The sequence below is a fragment of the Lynx canadensis genome, chromosome A1 (assembly GCF_007474595.2).
Source record: "Lynx canadensis isolate LIC74 chromosome A1, mLynCan4.pri.v2, whole genome shotgun sequence".
NCBI classification, from domain to species: Eukaryota; Metazoa; Chordata; class Mammalia; order Carnivora; family Felidae; genus Lynx; species Lynx canadensis.
The window spans coordinates 24,154,884-24,182,401 of NC_044303.2; the positions used below are offsets into that span (position 1 = coordinate 24,154,884).

Sequence of the window (27,518 nt, forward strand, 5' to 3'; positions counted from 1 at the left end):
AAATTTCACTTCACTTCAACTTCACTTTCCCAGAATAAAAGCTTTATTTTGATTAAACATTATTTTCAGACTGAGTCTCAATTGATCTGCAGGTGCACAGGTTTAGTCCACAGGTCGTTATGACAAAATGGGCTTGGGCCACAGGACAGACTCTGGCATCCATGTCAGCTCCCAGAGGTCATGTCACCCACAGTCCTTTCAGCAGGATTAACCACAATAATTTGCAGGGTTCAGTGCCATATGAAAATATGGGAACCCCTCTTTAAAATCGTTTTAACCATGTGGCGCAGAAAATAATTACACCAAGCAGAGAACTGTACCAAGTGAAGGGTCCTTCTGAGATAGGGACCCTGTTCTCCGGCACGGTTTGCACACCCATAAAATTAGTCCTGACTTTCAGATTGTATCATTTACACTGTCTGTTTGGCTTAAAAAAAAAAAAAAAAAACTGTGATCAGATTTAATTTTTCTCAAAAGGCAACAAACTACACTAACAATCAGTTCAATTAAATCATATCAAAAAATCAAAGGAAGATTTGCTGTAAATTATCAATCAGCAACTATTAATTCGAGTAAGTTATATTCAAAGAAGGGAGAAAACAGAACATTGGTGGAGCTCCTTCTCTGTGCCTGGCACTGGAGATTTAAAAATGGTGTTTGATGTGGGTTGGGGGCGGGGATAGGTGAAACATGTGAAGGGGATTAAGAGTATGCTTACCCAGGGGTACCTGGGTGGTTCAGTGCCTTAAGCCTCTGACTTTGGCTCAGATCATGATCTCAGGGTTTGTGGGGTCGGGTTCTGCGCTGTGCAGAGCCTGCTTGGGATTCTCTCTCCCTCTCTTTCTCTCTCTCTCCCCCCCGCCCCGCCTCCACTTGTGCGCGCAGCGTGCTCTCTCTCAAAGTAAATAAACTTTAAGAAATTAAAAAAAAAAAAGTATGCCTAACTTGCTGAGCACTGAGCAATACATGGAACTGCTGAATCATATTATACACCTAAAATTAACGTAACACTATGCTAACTACACTGGAAATAAAAATGAATAAATAATAAAAACGCTGCTTGTTGAACTCCAGCTCTCAGGAAGGTGAACTGGAAAGATTGGGGGGCCTGGGGGCTCCCAGACTCCCTAATATAACCTGGTTTTTAAATAATTTCAAAGCCTACGTGTAAACCCTTTCCACCAGTTAAGTGGGGCCAGACCTCAGGCCTCCGGGAACAACCTGGGTCGGTGGACGAGCTGGTCCTTCACGAAGGGACGCTAGGCCAGAAGGAGCAGGAGGAGGAGCCCGCGACAGCTGGGCGGCGGGGCAGCGTGCGGTGAGGGAGGGCGGAGACGGCGTGGCGGAGCCGAGGGGCGTGGCTGTGGCTTGACCCCGCGCGGGAGAAGGGACACAAGAGCAAAGACCCGTAAGTGGGCGGGCCCGACGGGGGCGTGGTCAAGGATGGGCTCCCCCAAACGTTGGCCCCGGCGGCCATGATGAGGCCCCGCCTTTGCGCTCCAGCTGCCGCCCCTTTCCTTGCCGCGGTGATTCCGAGAGGTAAGACTGCCTGGACTGAGGCCTGGGTGTCCTCGGCTCGCCTGCGGTTCGGACTGCACCCGCGACGCGGCGGGGCCTGGTCCGGGCGGACGTTGAGGCCAGTGGCGCCGCAGGCTTGATCGCGGGAACTGCGGCCGGGATCCCGCCTGCGATCGAGCCGAGGCCGGAGGCCGAGCGCTGGGCACCAAGGCCAGGACCTTGGCTGCAGACGCAGGCCTCGTCCCGAATCCGTTTCTTTCACTGAACTTCCAAGAATGGGGTGCTCGGGCCTACGGTCTCTGCTACGTTTATTTAGCGCTTTCCATTTTGCATAGATTTTCCCCGCCCTTTGACCCGATCTCCACTGCACGAGGTATATGTGTACCCAGTTTATAGAGAAACAGACCCCAAAGCGCTAGTGGCCCTGCCAAGCGCCGCGTTCAGGGCTCAGCGAGCGCTTTGTTCGTCTGTTCGTGTCGTAAATGTTTTGCGAGTTCTGGAGGGGTCCGGAGGTCACCCCTGAAGGCGTTGCCAGGGAGCTGGCATTGGAGCGGACCTTGAAGGAGGGCATTCAAAGTTGCTGGAATAATAATAACTAACACTTGCATGCATATCATAGTCAGCATTGTCACAACCAGTAGTGAATTAACTCATTTAGTCTCGGGAGCAATCACGAATATTCTATCGTATTAGATATTATACATATTAGATATACGTGGTGAAGCCGGAATTTTAACCTGGAGGGTCTGGCCCCGGAACCTACTCTGAAATTGTTAAACCATAGCGTTGAGTAAAGCCACCCAGTGGAAACATCCAGGCTGTACTAGGATTGTGCATAATGAGTTTGACTGATTTAAGGTAATAGAAAGTGAGGCCAAAAAAGTATTGTGGGACCGTTGAAGACAATTTTGAGAGCGAAGTTAACGTGTTTGGAATTCGTGGATGCTGTATTTTTTCCTCCCACGGTGGATTAAGAAATGTATATGTGGGCCAGCCATATGAATGTTTATAAAGGAAAAGAGATTATGCTTAGTACCGCAGTTAAAATGTGACCAAAGTATATTACCAAAGTAGGGCAAGTATTATATATATACCAAAATAAACCAAAGTTTTATTCGTCTTTATTTACCTTTTGTCATTTCTTCATAGTTTCAATTTTATGAAGTTTTAATGGCCTCAAACCTGAAAACATATATATAATTAGTTGCATTATTTTTCGTTTCAATAACTTAGTGGGTTTCAACCACTAGGTGAGTCGGATAAGCCCTACACCTGTAGCAGCAGCCTGGAGATGGCCAAGATTTCTCTTCTGCTAGTTAATGTGGGCAGGCTAACCATGTTTTTAAAATTGATAGAACATGCTTACCACAACTGAATTATACACTTAAAAATGGTTAAGGCAGTAAACTTTATGGTATGTGTTTTTTATCACAGTTTTTAAAAATAAAAAATAAATCAAAATGACCAGCAATTGCATGCAGGCCATGTTAGGCCTGAATATGTAATGTGTACAGGTATCCATTAAGCAATAAATTCATGTATTGAAGCCCTAGGCTTCCATGCAGGATTGATTTTAGTGGGATATACAAGAAAGAAACAAAGGAGCCTAAGTTTTCATTTCTTGTGTATAATTAGGATGGTAGCAGTGAGAATTCAAAGGAGTAACTTTAAGACATTTCACACATAGACAGGCATGGATGAAAAGAGAGGCAAACAAAGGAAAGAAAATGGTTTGAAGGTGGGACACAGACGCTTCATTTTAGATGTGTTGAGGGTTTTTTTTTAATTTTTTAATAGTTTATTTATTTTTTGAGAGAAAGAGAGAGCAGGAGGGGCAGAGATAGAGGTAGAGGTAGAAGGCTCTGCCCAAGCAGGCTCTGCACTGTCTGTGAAGAGCCCCATGTGGGGCTGAAACTCACAAACCGTGAGATCATGACCTGAGCCAAAATCGAGTCAGATGGTTAACCAACCTACTGAGCTACCCTGATGCCCCAGATGTGTTGAGTTTTGTTAGCTGGTGACATATCTTGGAAGAAGGGTCCAGCAAGACATTTAAATTCTGGCACTAATGTGTGAGAACGATTGGATCTAGAGATGCAGAATTTGATTCTTCCACCTAGAAAATGTGGTAGAAACGTAGGGAATGGGGAGGTAGGGCAAGTGCGTGTGAAGAGAAAAGGAAAGGGAGAAGGGGCAGGAGTAGGAGAACCCGGCTCTCGAGTTCTCTCTGAGGCGAGGATTGGTGCAGACAAAAAGGCAAGTAGCATTTGGTCAGGTAAATTTATATTTCTTATATGTTACTTTGAAAGTTGGATGAGGGGCACCTGGATGGTTCAGTCGGTTAAGAGTCTGACTTCGGCTCCAGTCGTGATCTTGTGTGGTCTGTGGGTTCAAGTCCCATGTCGGCTCTGTGCCGACTGCTCAGAGCCCAGAGCCTGCTTCAGATTCTGTGTCCCCCTCTCTCTCTGCCCCTCCCCTGCTTGCACTCCGTCTGTCTGTCTCTCTCTCAAAAATAAAGAAATGTTAGAAAACAATTTTTTTAAACTTGCATATAATTGGTAGTCTGAAGTTAATAAAATAAGTTATTCATTAATTCAACAAATAATTATTAGTTATCTCTTATCTACTAGATGTACCATGGCCTGGGAAAGCAGACAGTCCTTACTAAATTTAATAGGACATCCTTATAGAATAATTCAGCAAAAAAATTTATTCCTTGGTCTTATGTATATATGCTAAAATTATGCATCTGTCTTTGTCAGTGTATTATTTAAGTTAGGATCATGAATAAGAATAGCTGAAGTTAATAGTCAATAATTAATAACATTTATAAACTTTGTTAAAAATTGATCTGTTATAGATTAAATGCATACACCTGTGATAGAAGGTAATGTCTCTATAATTGTAAACCCTAATCCTATAAAATTAGTCAATCTCAGAGTGTCTAACAAAGAGAGTATTTAAAGACCCTCCAAGGAAAGGAGAGCATAGCAGTAGAGTAGATGTCCTATTGTCAGGCTTCCTGGTTCAAATCCCAGCTTTCCAATGCAAAGCTAAGTATTTGGATTTACTGAGGACATTACTAAAAGATGGAATTTAAACTAACTTTTTTTAATTTTGCAAAGACATTTCCAAGATTAACTTTTTAAGATTATTGTTAAGTATTTTTTTAGAGTGACCCTAACACCACAACTGATCAGCATACTGTAGAACCCAGCATATCAGTAGAAATTATGTAGAACATATTGAGAATAAAACTAGAGTGGTAATACCTGTTTCCAGTTTCTGAGGATTTTCTATTCAGTGTGTTTGGCTGGTCTGTAATAAGGAGGGGAAGGGAACCTTCCTCAAGAGATACAAATCAGAAGATTCTTCTTTGCTCAGCGGGCACTTATGGTAAGGATGCTTTTCCAGCTTTTTTCGTATCATTCAAAATTAATAATGTGTGGTATTTTAACATTTAAGTTTAAAACTATCTATGACATTTAAAAGATTTATTGGAGAGAAAAGAATTACCAAACTTCAAAATCTCCCAACGATAAGCTGCACTTTTAATTCACTAATGTTTTTAAAAGGAAAATTGTTGATCTAAAAGCTGTACATTGCTTTCTCAGAAAAACTCTCCTGGGACGAGGAATTTGATCGGGGTGAGCATATCACAGAGTGGCGATCACGCTGTAAGTGCTCAATAAATGTTTTCACTTACTGTTACCAAAATGGTTATTGTTACATCATTCTCCTCCCATTTTAAAATCAGCCATAATCAGTAATACCAATTCTTTGATTCCTTTGTTAGAGTTGACAGGTAAACTATTAGCAATTTTTTTTTAAAAATTGTTAATGTTTATTTATTTTTGAGAGAGAGAGAGAGCGCGCGCACATGAGCAGGGGAGGGGCAGAACAAAAGGGAGATAAAATAATTAAAATTCTTTCTGAAAAGAATTTGGAGCAGTCCAGAAAAAGAAAAAAAAAAAGCTTGTTAATAAATTAGGCAAATTAGTAATGACATACCAAAGTACTAAAGTTTCCTAAAGTGCATAACAAGTATAATTGTGTGCATGAAAGTGAGTCAGTTTCTTAATGTTATTTATCAGAGAAAATTAGCATGTGAAAAAATATTCTAAGTGGAAAACAGTTGCATGTTTGATAATCTATCTGAAAATGAGTTTTCAAATTTTTCAAGAATGAATGTAGAAATGAATGAGCTTGATCTTTACTAATAGGAGAAGAATGGCATTGAAACAGATTTCCAGTAACAAGTGCTTTGGAGGATTGCAGAAAGTTTTTGAACATGACAGGTAATTACTAAGAAGATCTAATTTTAGATATCTTTCATCCTGCTTCTATTTGATTCCTTAATAGGCCCATGAACGATCACTGTTGCACAAAATTACTGTTTACGTAGAAAAATGCATATAGTTCTTATCAAAATTACCTCATTTGTGATATTAGTGATTATAATACTATATGAGTGACAAACAAAGATGTGGTACATTTCAGTGCCCATGAGCAAAAATGTAATTTAAGATCTTTAGAATTCATTTTTTATAAAAGCTGATTTGTTATTTCATACATTTCTTTAGAAACAGAAAAAGTTTCTCTTTTAGTAATATTAGTGCTACATTGAGGATGTTACATTTATTCTTTTAATTTATTCCCCCATCCCCCAAGTGACTTATGTGCCATGCACAGCAAAGACTCAAATTGGTTAATAGATCAGTATGCTAATTTGGCCCCATTCTTTAAGGATCAAGTTATGTTCCTTAAATATTGGTAGAATCACTTATTTTGTACATTAAAACACTTATTTTTATGTTTCTGTCTTAACCAGTCTGAGGCATTGATTTTTTTGTTGTGGCTGTTAAAATTACAGTGTTGAACTGAACTGCAAAATGAAATTCGCTATCTACTTACCACCCAAGGCAGAAACTGGAAAATGCCCTGCGCTGTATTGGCTGTCTGGTAAGTATTATGCATTTAAGTTTTGGAAGGAGTTTCTTTTTGTTTTTAACTGGTTCATCTTACTCTTTTATCTTGATTTTCTCGTGTGCTTTCTGAGCCATTTATAGGACTTTAGGAGCCTCTTATAGTCAACTCTTACTTTATCCTGAGAATAACTTCAGCCCTATGGAATTACATTTATTTCACTTCTTTTAAAGTTAAACCAAGTAATTTAACAGAAAATGTAAAATTCTGGACTCAATGGCAAGAGCTTAGAAATGTTACTTATTCAGGCACCTGGGTGGCTCAGTCGGTTAAGCATCCGACTTTGGCTCAGGTCATGATCTCACGGTTCGTGGGTTACAGCCCTGTGTCAGGCTCAGGACTGACAGTGTGGAGCCTGCTTGGGAATCAGTCTCTCACCTGCTCTCGTTCTCACTCTCTCTCCCTCTCTCTCCCTGCCACTCCCCTGTGCATTCTCTCTCTCTCTCTCTCTCTCTCTCTCTCTCTCTCTCTCAAAAATAAATAAATAAACATTATTTAAAAAAAAGAAAGAAAAATTACTTAACTTGTACCTACCTAAGAATTTTTGAAGTCTATGGAGATTTTACCACTCAAATAGAACAATATTAGGTAAAACACCAGAGCACCCGCGATACACTACTTAGAAACTACCAGCAAATAACTTTTTTAGAGCCTTCTCTAGAATGTTTTAATTGGACTCCACCAATCTTCTCTGGCAACAGTCTGGGAAATCACAAAAGAATACTAAAGCTTCTTAAGCAGTGGTGAATATTAAAGACTATAGGATGGATTATGAGACAGTAGGGCTTTGCCACCAGTAGTTTGAAGCTCCCTGCTAACTTATTTCACAAGATGTTGTTGGTATTTTATCTTTAGAAGCAAACATTGTAAGGAGACACTCTGTAGAAATCAAATTATATCATAGAGTGCTCTTTTTGTTACCTTAAAATTGCTTATATCTTTGATTTTAATAAATTCCCACTTACATATGTTTTATCAAGGATAAGCCCCAAATACCAGTCTTTTAAAATGAAAATACATATTTCATTTTAAAAAGTAAAAATTTTAAAAGTAAATAAATAAAAGGCAAAAATTAAGTGTCTGTGTGATTGTAACTCAGCGGCCCATTTCTGTGGTTGAAAAAAGCAATCTGATTTTGCTAGAAGAGCAACAAGTATTGCCAAAAGCAAAAGAAAGAACAAAATTGCATGTTTGTTTTAGAAACAGTATTGTATAGCTGAAGACCACCTTAGAAAATAGGTAACTGGGGCGCCCGGGTGGCTCAGTTGGTTGAGCGTCACACTTCAGCTCAGGTCACGATCTTGTGGTTTGTGAGTTCGAACTCCGCGTCGGTCTCTGTGCTGACATCTCGGAGCCTGGAGCCTGCTTCGAATTCTGTGTCTCCTTCTCTCTCTGCCCATCCCCTGCTTGTGCTCTCTCTCTCTCTGCCTATCAAAAATAAATAAATGTAAAAAAAGAAAATTAAAACAAACAAAAAAAAGAAAAAAGGTAACTATTCTGTAGGCCCAGAGGAGTTATACGTTACCCAAGATCCCTTGACAGAGTGAACAAGTTGTCTGACTCATAGGCTGGCACTGGATTTAGTCCTTCTCTTATTCTTTTTGCATTTTGTTTTCTGGCAGCAGCCGCTAGAGACCTGTCTCTTGGCTGCAAGAAAGATAACCAAATCAGAAGTACCAGGAGGGTATTGTGTAAGAGGTACTATAATAATAAGGCCCTAAATTCCTAAGCAGAATTGAATCTGTCAAGACCTATCATCTGAGCTTTATGAGTATAAAAACTAGAATCTTTGTTTACATCACATGACAGCACGCTTTCCTTAGTGAGAGGCTGAAGAACAGATAGACCTTGGAAATCAATGCTTGATTTTCTTTTAAAAAAAGTGAGATCGTCTGATCAATATACTTGAGAAATAATGGCAGAAAATTTTCAGGATGTTTATTTCCAAGTAGGTTGAATAGGAAAACACTGACAAGGATTTATGTCAGTTGTTATATTTGCAAAGTTAACAAATTAACTAAAATTAGAACATCCAAACTGAAATTGTCAAAGATGGTCCTGATGGTGTGGTTTACATCTTTCCCAAGTTAGGGTGACCATCAGAATAGCCATATACTCAAGAGAATTGAAAATACGTGTCCAGGGGTGCCTGGGTGGCCGGTAGAGCATCTGACTTCAGTTCAGGTCATGATGTCACGGCTCGTGGGTTCAAGCCCTGCATCGGGCTCTGTGCTGGCGGCTCAGAGCCTGGAGCCTGCTTCTGATTCTGTGTCTCCCTCTCTCTCTGCCCCTCCCCTGCTCACGCTCTCATGCTGTGTCTCTCAAAAATAAATAAACATAAAAAAAAAAGAAAATATGTGTCCATACAAAAACTTGCACATAAATGTCCATATATTACATTATACATTTGCTATTATAAATAGCAAAAAAAAAAAATGGAAACAAACTGAAAGTCCATCAACTAATGAAATGATAAGTGTGGTATGTCCATACAATGGAATATTAATTCAATAACAAAAAGTAATGCAGTCTTTATAGATGCTACATACAACATGGTTGAACCTTGAAAACCTGCTAAGTGAAAAAAGCCATTCACAAGAGACTACATGTTGTTAAATTCCATATATATGAAATGCCTTGCATAAGCTAATCCATAAAGATGGGAAGTGATTACCTAGGGCCGTGGAGGGAGGGTTGGGTGAAAATAGGAGTGACCACAGATGGGTATGGGGTTTCTTTTTGGGGTGATAGAAATGTTCTAAAATTAGATAGTGGTAGTGTTCCATAATTGTAAATATACCAACAGTCGAGCTGTATACTTATATGGCATCTGAATTCTACCTCAATAAACCTGTCAACCAACAAAAAAAACCCTCAAAGCTCTTCATAGAAAATATAGTTGATCTAGTGGATATTAATTTGTAACCGTCTTTATACTTGTGAGAGTAATTCTGCTAGTAGAATCATCTTCCCTTCTAGGAGTCTACAGTTTATTCCCTCCTACATTAATCAAGGAATTTGTGTTCTGACTAGAAAACAACAAATTTTTCTCTGGGCTCTAAACATTGACATTTCTTAAGCGTAAGACACTGTGCACTGTGTCCGAGGCACAATTCAAGGCTTTTTACATGTTACCACATTTAATCCTCACAGCCATAGTATAAGATAAACATAAGCAGTATTATCCCCATTTTTGAAATGAAAGAACTGAGACTCAGAATATTCAGCTTACTTGCCTAATTTTGGTTAGGCAATGAGTGGCTGAGTAACATCTTTAGAATGAGATCCTGTCTGAAATCCTTTTCAGACATTCTTTTTACACTATCACCTTGCCTCTAAACACATTTACATTAAGGTCAGCAAGAGTGCTAACCTTTTAGCAGTATTTGGGGCAGCTCTCCTTCATGATACGGCTCCAGTATCTCTGGAAGACATACTGGGAAGGAACATGGTAGACAAACAAGGACCCTGTACTCCGCCATGACTAGTGAAAGTAGGTATGTCCTCACAGTTTAAACATAAACTCCCATTAACGCTTTATACCATGATACTTGTAACTTTGTATCTTGTAATTATGAATTTAATCTTCATTAGCAACTATTTCATAAGTCCCTGTGCTGGCTGTTAGGGGATAAATAGAAACTATAAAAGTGTTCCATAGTTAATTCATTCTGAGTCATGCGTACTAGTAAGCTTTGATGTTGCTAATCATCAGATGTAGTGGAATATTTAGCATTGGACACGGGAAAAGGTGTGTTAGGTTGGGCAGTACTTAGCTCAGTCATTTATTGCCAGTTTATTCTTGGCCATTCTCACGTCATTATAGTATTAGGCTCCTATAGTAAGAAAATTCAGTCATCTCTTCGATCACATGTCTGAAAAGGCTAGATAGCTAGGAAAAATGGAAGAAACAGCTGTAAAGACTGGGGCTAAAATTTAAGGAAGGTACATGGCGACCATTTCTCTTTTAAATCAGTGAAGAATACAGAGATGATCAGGCAGAATTTTGTAGCTGAGGACTACTCATATAAAAAAATTATAAGTTATTTATAGTATTATGGTGACTTATTGTATTTATGTTTTAATGCAGGAATAGTAACACATTTAATTGGCATGTTTGACAGCACCCCAGTGGGGTTGATATAACATTCTCCAGTTTGAAAAATTCTGATTCCCAAATACATCTGGTCCTAAGGATTTCAGTAATTAAAACTTCAGTGAGTGACTTTGAAAGGACAGCTATGAGAGCATTTAACCTAAGACAGTTCTTGATTAATACTGTTGTAAATTTTACAAGAAAGGGAACTTTATTATCTTCTTTAGAATTATTTCTTTTAAAAAAAGCCTTTTATTGATAGTAAGTGAGCTCATTTTCCCATATCATACAGGGATTAACTCTTATCAGCTATCCACAGTATAGCATGAAATAATCTATTCATCTGCAGGTTTAACTTGCACGGAACAAAATTTCATATCAAAGTCTGGTTATCATCAAGCTGCCTCAGAACATGGCCTTGTCGTCATTGCTCCAGATACCAGCCCTCGTAAGTGTTCTCGTTCCGGATATTCTTTGTAAAAATATGAATCTTTAAAGTATAAGTTGTGTAATGCTATACAATGTATTTCATATTTTTGCTATTATCTCAACCTTTCAGGTGATAATCATGATTATAAAAGACTGTGCTATATATTTTCCTCATTGCGAATTTTACTCATGACATCACTCTTACAAAAGAACAGACAGTTTTGCTATTCCCATTTTATAGATGAAGACGCTTCAAAACAGAGATTGAGCAACTTGGTTAATATACCATATTGGCACCAGTGCCAAAAGAACATACGATGGATAAGAAGTTTTTCTGTTTCAAAGATAAACTGCCTTGTCACATGAAAATTAGGTTTTCTTCATCCTCTCTTCATCAAACAATCGTACAGTGAAATGTGCATTCGTTTTAATATAAATAACTAGAATGCTTACATTGAAGAAATGAAAATATCAAATATTTGAAAACTCAGTCCATCAGAATTAAAGCTTACTTTGTGACCCTAGAAGTGTCAGGAAGACGAATTTACTTGTCTTTAATTTTTTTAAAGTGTACTTATTTTTAAGAGAGAGACAGAGTGTGAGCGGGGAGGGGCAGAGAGAGAGAAGAGAGGGAGACACAGAATTCGAAAAGGCTCCAGGCTCTGAGCTGCTAGCGCCAGACGTGGAGCTCCAACCTGTGAACTGACCTGAGCCAAAGTCGGATGCTTAACCTACTGAGCCACCCAGGCACCCCTGAGTGGAATTTAAACCATGGGGGAAGGGAAGGGGAAAAATAGTTACAAACAGAGGGAGGGGTGCAAACCACAAGAGACTCTTAAATACAGAGAACAAACTGAGGGCGGATGCGGGGGGTGGGGGGAATGGGTGATAGGCATTGAGGACGGCACTTGTTGGGATGAGCACTGGGTGTTGTATGTAAGCCAATTTGACAATAAATTATGTTTAAAAAAATGGCAGCTAAAACTATCTGGAAGATAAATGGCGGGCCTTAGGAAGTAGTGCATTTCCTTTCACAGCACATACAATACACCAAAGCAAGACAGGTCTCACTAGAAATGTAATAAAAAATTTAATTCAGGGGCACCTGGGTGGCTAAGTGTTGGTTAAGTGTCCATCTCTTGATCACAGCTCAGGTCTTGATCTCAGGGTCATGAGTTCAAGCCTCACATTGGGCTCCATGCTGAGTGTGGAGCCTACTTTTTAAAAAATGTAATTCAGAGTACTATCAAAAATGTTAAATGCCTAGGAATAAACTTTAAAAATATGAAGAATTATTTTTTAAAAGAATTGCAAAACCTGCCAAAGATCATAAACAAAGACTTTAATAAATGGAAAAATGTCATGTTCCTGGATGAGTAAACTGAGTATTACAAAGAGGTCATTTCCCTGAAATTACGTATTACCATAATTCTATTAACAGTCTCAGTTGGCTTTTTAACTACCTAGAAGTATATAAAATAAAACCTAATAAATTTTAAAAGATTATAAGAAAATCCCATTGGGGGATGAATAAATAGGGGAAACATGATGGAGTGATTCCAAAATACATAAGGAGACATTTTCAGTGCAAGATAGTGAACTCAGCACAAGCATCTTGTCTCCCTTCCCTTGAAGTGTTGGTAATAGGGGAGGGGTCATCAGAGAAGGAATCTCAGCACATTTTAGAAGGATAGAGGATATAAGCCCTTTGAGAGGTGAACAGTGAAGAAGCATATATTCAGAATACATAGGGGTGCCCTGGGTGGCTCAGTTGGTTGAGCAACCAACTTCAGCTCAGGTCATGGTCTCATGGTTTGTGAGTTCAGGATCTGTGCTGACAGCTTAGAGCCTGGAGCCTGCTTTGGATTCTGTGTCTCCCTGTCTCTCTGCCCCTTCCCTGCTCACACTCTGTCTCTGTCTCTCTCAAAAATAAATAAACTTAATTTTTTTTTTTTTTTAAAGAATACATTGGAGGACATTTCATTCACAAAGAATATCAGTGTGCCTCACCTTGGCAGTGAATTCTCCAGCCTGAAAGGGCATTCCCTCCCTTGCCTCATTGACTAGAACTAGTCACGTGGCCCTATTGAGGGACAAGAGGGCCAAGAAGTATGTGCCCTAAGAGGCAGAGAACTGCAATAGTTGGTGATCAGCTCAGATGCAAATGAACTTTCAGATTCATTTAAAAGTGTGTTACGAAATACAGGTTATCACTACGAAGTAGGTGAAACCACAGGATTTTCCCTTGATAGGTGGCTGCAATATTAAAGGAGAAGATGAGAGCTGGGACTTTGGCACTGGTGCTGGGTTTTATGTGGATGCCACTGAAGATCCTTGGAAAACTAACTACAGAATGTATTCTTACGTAACCGAGGAGGTAATTTCATTTGTGTTGTACTTATTAACTGATGATTGCCAATAGTTTGGTTTGGGACACAGAGTCCTTCTAGTCCTGAGAATTTTAAATCAGGGTGTGGTAGTATTGAATCTATTTGGTACATATTTATTAGTGAACGTTCTAAAGTTTACTTGTACAATAGTGTTATTACAATTGAAGTTAACATTAAGTACACTTTTAAAGAGGGTAATAATTATATTGACACCTTTATACACTACCCAGAGGATACAAAGAAAATAATATATAAAAAAACTTTTCATTTCTCTGGCAGCCAGTTCATTCAGACATATTTTGTAATGATTTACCAAGGCTTAGTTAGAAAGGATAAATAAGTAGCTAAATCACTGCTTCTATTAATAATATTTATGTGTAGTTTATGCATTTTTCTAAATTTTGCATATGTACATCATAAAACTCAATGATAACAAAATTTTAATCATCTATTATTCTGCACCCCAAACAACAACTATGTTTTGGTATATTCCAGACTTTTTTTCTATGACTAGTTTTCCTAGAATTATAAAAGTTTTTTTCATGTTCATTTTTTTAATTGCATAAAACAAACATTTTCTAATACTCTGTTGGCAACATAACCTTAATAATTTCATAATATTATATCACGTGTCATAATTTACTTTTTTGTAATATAGGATACTTACATATTTACATATATTTTTTACTGTATTAAGTTTTACCGCATTGAGTGTCTTTATGCATCATTTTTCCCCCCTAAGGACTTTTTCCTTAGAATAGATGCCAAGAAGTGAATTTTAGACATTTTAAAGGTTCTTTCTGCATCATTTTCTTTATGCTGCTTTCCTAGAAGGATGTACCATGTTTTCTCCAGTGTTATGTTAAGACTCCTTGTCTACCTGAGATTTTTATTTTTTCATCTTTATTGGTTCATACTATTGAAAGACTAGATTTGGAAGTATTGATTGTGTAATTATTTTATATAACTTTGGAAAAGTTTAAACTTACTTCTCATACCTTCTGTCATATTATTAAATTCTCTCTAGCTTCCCAAACTCATAAATGCCAATTTTCCAGTGGACCCCCCAAGGATGTCTATTTTTGGCCACTCCATGGGAGGCCACGGAGCTCTGATATGTGCTCTGAAGAATCCTGGAAAGTACAAAGTAAGATTACCGAAGCTTCCAGTGACAAGTTTTTCTCTTGGATAATATCAATTAGGAACTTTACGAAGAGCGATAGTAGGATATTATTATTAGTACTGGGACTAAACTTTTCTAGTGTTGGGAATGAGCTGTAGGGGAAGAGCATTAAACTGAACACAAAATTATATGCTCCAGAATCAGAAGTATTGGAATTCTATCACATTTGGTCTACTAAAAACATTATAAAGCAATTTCTACTGCTTCTATTCAAACCGTAGCTTTCTCGGCTTTGTTTCCCCTCTAAGTCGTATTCTTGTTACTATTGCAGTATATATCATATTTTTACCAGGAAATATATTTGTTAATTGAGTTCGATGTTCTGAGGGAAGAAGAAGATATTCATGATTTGTGAAAGTGAATTCTCTCTTCTCAGTGCCTTGGATGAAAATTGGATTGCAGCGTAACTGATAGATAACATCCTCAGTCTTTCCATTCATTTATTTGAAACTGTATAGCTTTACTTTTTTGTTGTTTAAATGAGCCAAGTTGGAATGACCACCATATGTAGAATGTCTGACTGGCAGAGCAGCATACCATCATGTTGAAAAAGGGAATGTTGAAACAGGGATAATCTCAGGACTGCTCTGTCTTTAAAATCACAGGGCTGTCGGATACCTCAAGATTTGTTTAATCCATTTCCTTCCCCCAGAAGGAACTTCTTAGTCATTTCGGGTGTGCCACTGAGAAGGGAAAATATTTCTTATGCCAGCTTCTTATTGCGGCATCAAATATTTTTCTTTTAATGGGCTTTGCTATATAAAGTTGAATTAATTCAAGTCCTGGCAGTGGGTTTTTAATAAATAAATAAATAAATAAATAAATAAATAAATAAATAAATAAATAAAATGGTCTTATATTTTTGTACGTAAGACAATCCGTTTATTACGTTTGAGGAAGAAAATCAAATTCAGTTGTTTTTTTTGTCCTTTAAAAAAAGCGTTAGACTTTGATAAACCTACACAGTGATAAGTGCTCTGAAACTGAGCGATTCCATCTGTGCCACTTACCCAGTGAAAAACAACATTGCATGGGGTGCCTGGGGGCGCAGTCGGTTAAGCGTCTCATAGTTCGTGAGATCAAGCCCTGTGTGTAGGGCTCCAAGCTGACAGGAGATGGCTTGGGATTCTCTCTCCCCACCCTGGCTCACATACTCATGTGCTCTCACTCTCTCGCTCTCTCTCTCTCTCTCTCTCTCTCTCCCTCTCCCTCCCTCTCCCTCCCCCTCTCCCCAAATAAAAAATAAACTTTCAAAAAAAAAAAAAAAAAAGAAAAACAACACTGCTTAGAACCCAAAATTGTGTTGTATTAAAATTCTGCCACATTTTGGGGCGCCTGGGTGGCGCAGTCGGTTAAGCGTCCGACTTCAGCCAGGTCACGATCTCGCGGTCCGGGAGTTCGAGCCCCGCGTCGGGCTCTGGGCTGATGGCTCAGAGCCTGGAGCCTGTTTCCGGTTCTGTGTCTCCCTCTCTCTCTGCCCCCCCCCCCCCCCCCGTTCATGCTCTGTCTCTCTCTGTCCCAAAAATAAATAAACGTTGAAAAAAAAAAATTTAAAATTCTGCCACATTTAAGGGCATTGTTCAGTGCTTTCTTGGTCCTGTTTAAAGAGAAAGAATGTGTCTCAGATTTAATAACCTCACAAAAGTAGGTACGAACTGTTTTATATCACTACGAATTAATTTTAAGAGGAAAAAAGGAGTAGAAAGTCTGAACGTAAACTTGCATTTGTGCCTTATTTAATGAAATGTAATGTTTTGCTTTCCACTATGTTGGCACCTATGGTTAATTAGCTCTCTTACTTGAACACATGAGAGATGTATCATGGAGAGGCCTGCCGTCCCAGCACATATGATAACTCACAGAGAATTGTTCACAAGTAGTTTTCATGGCAAGTCAAAGTTGCAAATAAACTTTTGAGTTTTTAAGCAAGTTGCAAATATGTGTTCCTGTTTGATTTTGCAAAATATAACTTGCTTTTAAATTTCCTTTGTTTCTGAAGTCTGTGTCAGCATTTGCTCCAATTTGCAACCCAGTGCTCTGTCCTTGGGGCAAAAAAGCCTTCAGTGGATATTTGGGAACAGATCAAAATAAATGGAAGGTAGGTACTGGGAAAGCTGTCTTAATGTTCATTTTTAAGTTTTCAAATTTGTGAAGACGCTACATATCGCAGACATTATATTCCTAGCTCACTCACAGACGCAGAGCTAAAAATAATTAACAAAAGGAAATACATAAAATAATAACAAAAAAAGCCCTTTTCCTCATTGTATTGAATTGTGGCAGACATTCTGAGACTACATGTTTTTTCTGCTAATGATTAATTTACATGTTTATTTCTTAAGTAACATTACCAAAAAATAGCACATTTTATCCCTAAATTTAGATTTGCCTCTTAACCCTGTGCTCATTTGTACAACAGGAACCATGAGTCCCGGCCTTTTAATTGTTTCATGTGTCTGTTTCAAAATCCAGCATCTCTCAGATTGAGATAGTCAATTCCAGACTTAAAAGTCTTTAAAAATAGATATTGTGTAATGTACATCTATGTGAACATTCCCAATAGCAAGATTGCTTTTTGAAGCATGGGAGCAGATGCTTCAAAATGAAAATTAAAAATGGCTCTTTCTCTTGAGACTCATTTGACTTTTGTGCAGAAATAGACTATTTGCAAACTTCACCAAGAGTCTGAATATTTTGCAAATGTACTCATCATCATATGCATGTGAACAAGTAGGAAATACTTGAGTGGGGGGAAGAGAAAAACTTTTTTGTCTTACTGTTGTGTGTTCCAGGTCATTCACCCGTGCATCTCAATTTTATTTAAGATTGGTCGTTGAAATTCTAACAAAGCAGAGGTTTAATCCTGTAGTCACTAAATTAGAATCGTGTTTTGCTTAGGCTTAGATTTTTGTTACAGTGGAAGAATGCAGAATGTGATTACTATTAGGCAGTTTGAGAGCTGACAGTGCACATACATCAGTGTTAGCAGTCCTTGCCACTGTGCAGAGTCTGTGTGGAGTTCTGAGACCTTAGGTCACAAAAGTGATCACCTTTCCCATCAACACGGGGCTTAGGGTCTCATAGAAGCATTGAGCAAAAGACCAGCTGGTTGGGAGAAAGGAAGGGAGAGGTAAAGGCACAGGTAACCGATAAAGGAATCTATAATTTTTCTCCTGGACTATCTATAATTTTTCTCCTTCTCCTAAGGACTATGAAATCACAGAATTTAGAACTAGTTGGACTTTATAGGTCCCCTTCCACTCTCTCCTTTAAGATTAAAGAAAGCAAGTCTTAATAAAGCATGATACTTTAGAAGGGGAAATATTGGGGGTTTTGTTTGTCTTGATTGGTGCATGGAAGTTGTGGCTAGTGAATATATATGAATAATCAAGAATACTTAAAAGTGGATAATAAAATATAAAATTCTAACTAGTGGCAGCTCCTGAGATCATAAATTTGAGGAGTTGTTTGTATGATTCAGATTATTTAAATTAAATCTTCCTGAAAGCTCATGGGGATAGCAGATATTTGGTGCTATTCAACACCGTAAAAGAGAAGGCTGAATGTACTAAAGCCAAAAAGAGAAGACAACAAAACAGACTGTTTATTTGAAACAAAGAATATCTGGAAATAGAAAAAGATACAAGGGAGTTAGAAGAAAGAGTCAATTTGTGGTGGGATTCATAAAGGAAAAGATACGATGTGGGGTTTTTTGTTTTTGTTTTTGTTTTTTGTTTTTTGGTTTTTTTTGGAGTTAAGAGATGATTAAAAACCTCAAAGGTTTAGAAGGGAAAAGGCTATATTCTATGAAAAATGCTGAGATTCAGAACTCTTGCCACTGGCTCAGGACTGCGTGGAAGTAGAAAAGAGGCTATAATTGGGACATAGAATTCTGAAGATCTTGTGAATAAAAACCAGGCAAACCAATGTAAAAAGTGTTTTCTGATTTAAAAGGCCTTCGAGCTTAAATGACTTTAAATTTCTATTTGGTTCTACTGTGGTCTCTTCTGAAGAATATCTTTCTGGGTACTTTCAAATTTATTTTTCAGTGTTTTTCTTTTTCTAGGCTTATGATGCTACCCATCTTGTGAAGTCCTACCCAGGTTCTCAGCTGGACATACTAATCGATCAAGGAAAAGATGACCAGTTCCTTTCAGATGGACAGTTACTACCTGATAACTTCATTGCTGCCTGTACAGAAAAGAAAGTCCCTGTTGTTTTTAGATTGCAAGAGGTGAGTCCCAGGAAACCTCAACTTGTTCCAAGTAACTATAAAAAAGCAAATCCAGGGGTTCCTGGGGGGCTCAGTAAGTTACGCATCCAACTCTTGATTTTGGCTTAGGTCATGATCTCATGGTTGTTCATGAGATTGGGCGTGGGGCCTGCTTAAGATTCTCTTCCTCTCCCCCTGCCCCTCCCCCCACTCACATGCTCTTTCTCTCTCTCTCTCTCTCTCTTTCAAAAAAACTTTTTAAAAAAGGCAAGATTCCATAATACTTTATATTTGGAATTTGGAAAACTACCTCTAGTAAGATATTTTTAAAATTATAATAAGATACTTAATGTGAAAGCCTTCTGATTAAATTAATGATATCTAAGACCAAATTCCATAGAAAAAAGAAAGCTTTGGCAGTGAAAAGTGCTTATAATTTTCTGTATGGCCGTAGAACCAGTGAATAACAAAATTACTGGATATGTCTTTCTTTACACACATGTGGCTGTTCTCACAGGAAATAACAAGAATAAGCTTAATTACTCTTCACTTCGTGTACACCTTAAGCTCAGAGGCTGTCAACCATTGGTCTCACACACATCCGCACTTTATACAGTTTGAGTTAGGTGCTAACCTAAACATTGTGCTGCTTGGCAAGTTTTCCTTGACTAAATGACTTTTGGTTATCCACTGCTCGCCTAACTCTATGTTAATACAGTTATAATTAAAGGAATTCTGTTTTTATTTTTAAAAAATTACTTATTTATAAGCTTAGGAATATATAAACAAAATATTTCAGGATGAAAAGTGAACACTGTAAATTACAAGGGATTGTGATTTTATTTTTTATTTTTTTAAATTTACATCCAAGTTAGTTAGCATAGAGTGCAACAGTGATTTCAGGAGTAGATTCCTTAGTACCCCTCACCCATTTAGCCCATCCCCCTCCCACAACCCCTCCAGTAACCCTCTGTTTGTTCTCCATATTTGTGAGTCTGTTCCGTTTTGTCCCCCTCCCTGTTTTTATATTATTTTTGTTTCCCTTCCCTTATGTTCATCTGATTTGTCTCTTAAAGTCCTCCTGTGAGTGAAGTCATATGATTTTTGTCTTTCTCTGATTGACTAATATCACTTAGCATAATACCTTCCAGTTCTAGCCACGTAGTTGCAAATGGCAAGATGTCATTCGTTTTGATTGCCGAGTAATACTCCATTGTATATCTTCTTTATCCATTCATCCCTCGATGGACGTTTGGGCTCTTTCCATACTTTGACTATTGTGGATAGTGCTGCTATAAACATGGGGTGCATGTATCCCTTCGAAACAGCACACCTGTATCCCGTGGAGAAATGCCTAGTAGTGCAATTGCTGGGTCGTAGGGAAGTTCTATTTTTAGTTTTTTGAGGAACCTCCATACTGTTTTCCAGAGTGGCTGCACCAGCTTGCATTCCCAGTGATTGTGATTTTTTTTTAAGTTTTATTTTTCTTGAGAGAGAGAGTGCGTACGTGCATGGGGGAGGGGCAGAAAGAGAGAGAGAATCTTAAGCAGGCCCCACACTCAGTGCAGAGCCCAATGTGGGGCTCAATCTTATGACCCTGAGATCATGGCCTGAGCCAAAATCAAGAGTCAGATCTCAACCAACTGAACCACCCAGGTGCCCCGAAATGATTGTGATTTTAAAAACATTTTTATTCATGTTCAAGGGTACTGTGTCAGACACATTGATCTAAAACGTGTAATTACGATGATAAATGTCCAGATACATCTAGATCAATGTATAATGTGGCACATTGCAGTTTACCAAATGTTTTCACAGCATTAGGTCATTTTATTTTTATGTGACCACATGAGAGACCATTCTTGTCCTCTCCCATCTGTTTTTTTGTTTGTTTGCTCTTTCGTTTTTTTCAACTTTTTTGTTGTGGCAGAATACCATACATAAAATTTGCCATCTTAAGTATTTTCAAATGTACATGTCTTTGCTAATAAATATATTCATAATGTTGCTCAGCCATCACCACTATCCATCTTCATAACCCTTTTATCTTGTAAAATTGAAACTTTATGCCCATTAAACATCACGTCTTCGTTCCTCCCTGCACCCAACCCTTGGCAACCATAATTCCCCTTTCTCTGTAAATCTGACTACTCAGTACCTCCTCTAAGTGGAATCATACAGCCATTTGCATTATTTCCTTCCTAGACTGTTCACTGCTAGTACAGAGAAATGCAGCTGATTTTTGTGTGTTGCTTTTGTATCCTGCAACTTCGGAGGCTTTAGGGTTTTGTACAGAGAAGAGCATATCATCTATGAACAGAGATAATTTTACGTCTTTCTTTCCAATCTGTATGGCTTTTATATCTGTTTCTTGCCTAATTGCTCTAGCTAGGACTTCAGTACTATGTTGAATAGAAGTGGCAGAGGTAGGTACCTTGTCTTGTTCCTGATCTTAGAGGAAAAGCTTTCAGTATTTCCCCATTTAGTGTGATGTTTGCTGTGGGTTTTCTAATATGGCTCCTGTCCATCTACTTTATGGGCTCAGAAAAGTAACCTGCGTATCTAAGGTCTCACAACTAGTTCACAGTAGAACGAGGATTGGAAGCAAGGTCACTTGAAATGAAAATACTTGACCTCCTGTCATCCGTCTAAGCAATCCCAAGCACGGTAAAGCAGTGCTTCTGAGGAACAGAGGGATGGAATTAGTTAATACGAGAACTTATGCACAGCCTCCTCTCCGTCTAACTTATGCAACAGATCTGAACAATCTTCCTGTTTTTTTTAATTTCCCTAATATCTTGAACGTGTGAACAATTTATATAAATATACTGTGTATCATATTATATATATATACACACACACACACACACACACACACACAAGGAAAAATATGTCAAAAACCAATATATTGGATATACCTTTTTTTTCTCTGAGTGTCCCCCTTTAAGAAATAGGGTTTACTTAGATTAGTTAAAATACTTAAACATTTAATCACTTAAATTGCCTGTTTTAGATCAATAACCAACTTTGAGAAATCCAAATACTGATTTGATTGTAAAGTAATGCGTTTAACTGTATTAACCATAGCTATAAGTAACGTAACAAACCGTTTCTTTCCAAATGATTTCTTGGCACTCACAATGTTGGATGCCTCTTCTTGCCCCTGCGAGGCTGTGCCAGGAAATTGTGTTGTTACCACCACCAACAAAGTTTCAGCCTGCCAACAGAGACTGAAAAATCTCTATAGAGCGTGTTATAAAAACAGCATAGAAGTAAAACACTGATGAAATTCTTAGAGGGGGAAAAAAATAAAGAAACTTTTTATTTCTGAAATGCTCATAGCCTAAACAAGTAAAAAACATAGATGGGTGTATTTAATGAGGAGTTAAGACAAAACGTTCTTGAATTCTGAAAACAAAAGAAAGCGAGAAAGTATTGAAATAACCAGTCACAGTCTTTAGCTCGGGCAGTTTTTCATTCAGTTTCCTTCTGGCAAGGGCCACAGTCTGAAGGTTTTGTTTAGGCTTGTTATAATTGAATGAGCGACTGAGTAGACATGACTGGGCATAGCTTTGGCGAAGTTGCTTTCAGGTTTTCAGGCCGGCTTCCACTGACTTCAGATGACCTTAGGTCCGAGACTTTTACCTGCTTTATCATTTGCTTATAAGTACAGTATAACTGTATTTCTTTATGAAATGGGAGTGGTGAAGAATTAAGTAAGCTGAAAAAAATGGGGTCTATATAGAAGTATGTGAACTGAGGAGAAAGGCAGAAAATTATTACAATCATGTACATGCTTTACCCAACTTCATTTATTTACTTCTTTTTGGTGTTAAATCTCAGGGTCTTTTATTTATTTATTTATTTATTTATTTTTTAACGTTTATTTATTTTTGAGACAGAGAGAGACAGAGTGTGAATAGGGGAGGGGCAGAGATAGAGGGAGACACAGAATCCGAAACAGGCTCCAGGCTCTGAGCTGTCAGCACAGAGCCCGACGCGGGGCTCGAACTCACGGACCGCGAGATCATGACCTGAGCTGAAGTCGGACGCTTAACCTACTGAGCCACCCAGGCACCCCTCTCAGGGTCTTTTTGTACATACTCTCTACTGTCAGAAAAAAGTTGAGAGCTAAGTGTGGTGCATAGAGGCATTTGTATGATTGTCACCTCATAGAATTTTTCCTTTTCTGTTTTTGGCTTCAGTGAATCTAAATTGAAAAAGCACTAGATAGCAGAGTCCTGATAGTATACAAAGATCAGATTTTACTCTGAAGCCTCATTTGTCTAATTTTCAGTTTTAAAGTTACACTGTGAGGGAAAAATTTCAGTGACCTAATGGAAACTTCCAGAAACAACATCGAAGCAAGGCTGTATACTACCTCTTCAAGGCCCTTTCTGAAGATTCATAGATGGTTTTGGCCTCTGCACTGCCTGTCAGAGAACAGTAAGAACATGGCACAGAATTCCAGAAGTGCAGGGATCTCTCAGGCGTCCCTGTATCCTCATACTCAGCACGATTACCCAGCACAGACTCTCAGGAATTGTTTATTAAGTAAACAAGTGAACACCTTTTCCACAGTCTTCTTTGTATTCTGAAGAGATTTAATAACCCAGGAATTCATATGTGCGCCTTTCTAATTGGGTCTGGAAAATATGTAGCAAAGCACTGCCCTTTAGGACAAATGTTCATCATAGCTGCTGGAGCATTGCTGCTTTTTTGAGAGCCGAGTGAAGAATGAAAGAAATGTGTTCATTTATTTTTATACTCTGAGAGAGTCTTGCTACTGATGATTTTTCCATGTAGAGTGGGAGGTAGAAGAGGAAACCTAGGCTCTTTCAAGTGTCGCCAGATATATATAATTGTGCAAGCTGCCTAACAAACCAAACCGATTCAGAGAATTTGATGAAAGGACCCACCCCCATTTAATCATATTGATAAATAGATCATGACTGGTCAGGAATGACACAATTGGCTGAGATAATATAAGGATCTTCTGTGTACCAGAATGCCAGTAGTTCAAATGTGTTCTCCTGCCTTTAACTCTTTCTTGGTGTGTCACAGTAGGCATTTTCTGTTTTCTCGTAAAGGTGGATCTTCTGTGAAAATATCATTATGGAACTCAAGGGCATCGGTTTGGTATTTTAGATAAAACGTACTGTGTTTTTGCAGTACACCCCTGAGAGCTCAAAACTGTAACTTTGTTTTACCCTGGGACTTCTCTAATATAGTCATAATAATAATATAATAAATAATAATAGCATTGGTAACAGTGACTACCCACTATGTGCCCGAAACTGCAAGGCATTAAACATCTGTGAAACTGCATAAAAATACAGCATACGCAGTCACCGTAGGGACTTTGCTCCTCAAGTGCTTGAGGCATCCATTTCCTTGCATCGGTCCCTATTGTCCATCAGATACATCATTTCATCTGTTAAAAACCAGCAGCTACTACTTGGGACTGTATTCCCTAGGGTTTGTGGATTGCAAATCATGGGCCTGGTTAACCTGGTAACAATTCAAGAATTCCATGGATGGAAAATGCTTTTCTTCACGTTTCTTTCTCTACATAAGAAATTGTTCTTTAGCTCCAAATTGAATTAACTGGGCCTCGTCTAATCGTTGAGAAATGTGAAGCCAAATAATTCCAAAGGTCAGTCTTAATTTTGACAATGTTCCTGTCAGACTCACTTCTATGGTTCGGCCACAGTAAATAGAAGACAGTGCTTTTGAGTTGCTTTGATGACTTTAAACTAGAACTCTTTATTAACTGCCGTTCTGAGATACGTACCCCGAATACTCCTGGAAGTAAGAGATGGAGAACGTTGACCCATTCGCTAAAACCTTAGGGATTTGCCTTGTTCCTTGAAACCCAGGTGATATTTTTATTAGGGCTCTTTTTGGTTCTTAAGTGCTTAGGAAAATTCCCATTTTCTCCCATCAGAGACCATTCACAAGATTAAGGTAAAAACTTAAAAATCTCAAGACTTTTATGTCCTTTCGGTGTATTCACCTTGCGTGTTCATTGTGTTTTGGAAGGGAGGCTGCCCCCAGATTACCTGCTGTTTAACCCCCTTAGGTTCTTCCCAGCTTAATTTTGTTTCTTTTTCCTTTAGAAAGCCTCTTGTATTCAAGATGCCCCTGGGGGCATTGCCTGTCCATTGACCTGTATCAGTGGGGGTATTTTTAAGTTTTTTTGTTTATTTTTGTGAGAGAGAGAGCAGGGCAGGGGCAGAGAGAGGGGGTGGGACAGAGGACCTGAAGCAGGCTACGCACGAACAGCAAAGAGCCCTACTTGGGGCTCGAATTTATGAACCATGAGATCATGACCTGAGCCGAAGTCGGATGCCTAGTGAACTAAGCCACCCAGGTGCCCCTTTGTCAGTGGATTTAATTGACCAGATAGTTTGAGATCCGTTTCAACTCAACTGCTTGGCAGAAAATTACATTTTCTTTCTGTTTCGTGATTGTTTTCTAAACAGTTTACTGACTTTTTTCCCCAGTGTGGTTTATTGCTAAGGGATGTCTGTTTTAATGAATTTTTCCTTTTTCCTCAAATGATGATGTGATAGACTTTTATTGAGTAGAAAGTAGAATTTGTAACAAAACTTTATGATGGCTGTGTTTAACTTCCCAGACAACATTTGACCATGGATGTTTTTTGTTCTTTCTCTATATTGTTTATGTGTGCTTATTTTGCGTTTTAATACTTTCTGTCTTATCGATGTTAATGTGTTTCTTCTGTGAGTCAAAACTTCTTGCCTATGTTTCTGACTTCTTTAAATCCTGATTCTTTTAGCCCTTGTTGAAAGGACCACTTGTGTATCCTGTACATTTAATTAATGTGTCATTTCCTCTCTTTGCATAGTAATGGCAGCATCTAGGAACTAAGCTATACAGAATGTTTATTTTTCTTCATATTTTTGCTGTTCTTATAATGTTCAGAGAAAATGTTGAAGTACAAGTATAAGCTCGACTTTATTTGTTCGTTTACATATTTGTTTTTGAGTAAGAGAATGAGCTGGGGAGAGGGACAGAAGGAAAGAGAATCGTAGGCAGACTCCATGCCAGTGGGGAGCCCCAACACAGGGCTCAACCTCACAACCATGAGATCATGACCTGAGCCAAAATCAGGATTCGGACGCTTAACTGACTGAGGCCTGCAGGCACCCCTAAGCTTGATTTTGGCTATAAGCCTTCCTTATACTGTAATTTTTTTCACTGTTTACAGAAAATTAAATGACATGAGAGATACGTTTAATGTCTTTGATGTTTCTGAATGGAAAGTATCTTATGTTCCTCTCTTTTGTCTTCTAGGGTTATGATCATAGCTACTACTTCATTGCAACCTTTATTACTGATCACATCAGACATCATGCAAAATACCTGAATGCATAAAAAACTTCAGATAAGAAAATTTGTTCAGGATTATAAAATTTTAATAAACAGAATTGCTGGGAAAAATGATTTCAATGCATTGGATTTCATAGTGCTAAAAATCATCATTCCGTAGTTGAATCACTTTCTGAATGAATATATAAAACCTGCTTTTGATTGAAAAGTTATTTTGCCAATGTTGGGAAATATTTAATACATTACAGCTTTCTCAAGGTCATTTGGAAATCATTGTATTAACCTCAGGCCACAGAATATAAATATAATCGCATTTAAATCATAGAATGTTAACTCAGTAATTGGTTTAAGAGGTAATTTAGCCTAAACCCCTCACTTTTCCAGACTTTACGTCTGTGAAGGCATGGACTGTCTTCATTATGTTTATTGTTCTGTCTCTAGTATCTGCCAACCACTTGGCTTCTAGGAGGCATTTAGTAACTATTTGTTGTTGAGTAAGGAATGAGGCTCAGAAAGATTAAGTAAATTCTCCATCATTACACAGTTATTTGTGGGACAGCTAAGATTAGAAGCCAGATTTCATAAACCCAATCCAATGAGACTTCTTTTCTTATCTATTAAGCCAAACAGATTTGTGGACATTGGTTTCTGGGATTTCTCAAGAGACGAGAATTAAATAATAAGACTCAATCTGAAAATAGCTCTATGTAAGGAAAGTTGCTTCGTATGTTTCTGTAAACAGATATTTTCCTGTAGTTACATGCAGAAATTTAGCTTGGTGAGCTCACCAAGAAAAGTAATCAGTCTCTTTGTAAATACCAAATTGTGTTCCTTTTACGAACTTAATATGAATAAACTCATTTTGAAACATGATAGATAAAGTCTGACTATTTTATTTTATTTTTTTAATGTTTATTTTGAAGGGAGAGAAAGCAGGGGAGGATACAGACAGAGGGAGACAGGGGATTCGAAGAGGGCTCCCTGCTGACAACAGAGAGCCCGACAGGGGGCCCAAACTCACAAACTGAGGTCATGACCTGAGCTGAAGTTGAATACTTAATCAGCTGACACCCCCCCCCCCGGGCTCCCCAGATTATTTTAAAAACATTTTTCTGTTAGAGAAGCATGAAGATTATACATTAATTTTTTTTCATTCCAGTGTAGTTAACATTGTATTCATTTCAGGTGTGCAATATAGTGATTCATCACATCCATATATTACTCCGTGCTCATCAAGATAAGTGTACTCTTAATCCCTTTCACCTGTTTCACACAGATTATACATTTTAAACACTTGATATGAATGCATGTTAATATGGTAATCGAAGAAGTCATCAGGTTCTTAAA

The 27,518-nt window shown here is 38.2% G+C and overlaps 1 protein-coding gene across 2 annotated transcripts; it reads left to right on the forward strand.

Moving 5' to 3' along the window:
- Nucleotides 1-1,423: 1,423 nt before the first annotated feature.
- Nucleotides 1,424-27,046, forward strand: ESD (esterase D). Of its 2 annotated transcripts, none has more exons than XM_030310741.2 (10): nt 1,424-1,539; nt 5,133-5,195; nt 5,742-5,816; nt 6,392-6,480; nt 10,950-11,048; nt 13,282-13,406; nt 14,447-14,566; nt 16,602-16,700; nt 18,669-18,836; nt 26,136-27,046. In XM_030310741.2, the coding sequence occupies exons 3-10, from the start codon at nt 5,749-5,751 to the stop codon at nt 26,214-26,216; spliced, it is 849 nt and encodes a 282-aa protein (XP_030166601.1). In that variant the 5' UTR covers nt 1,424-1,539; nt 5,133-5,195; nt 5,742-5,748; the 3' UTR covers nt 26,217-27,046. The 2 variants fall into 2 exon arrangements, with proteins under 2 accessions (XP_030166601.1, XP_030166608.1); XM_030310748.1 differs by lacking the exon at nt 1,424-1,539 and adding an exon at nt 4,347-4,914.
- The last annotated feature ends 472 nt before the right edge of the window (nt 27,047-27,518 follow it).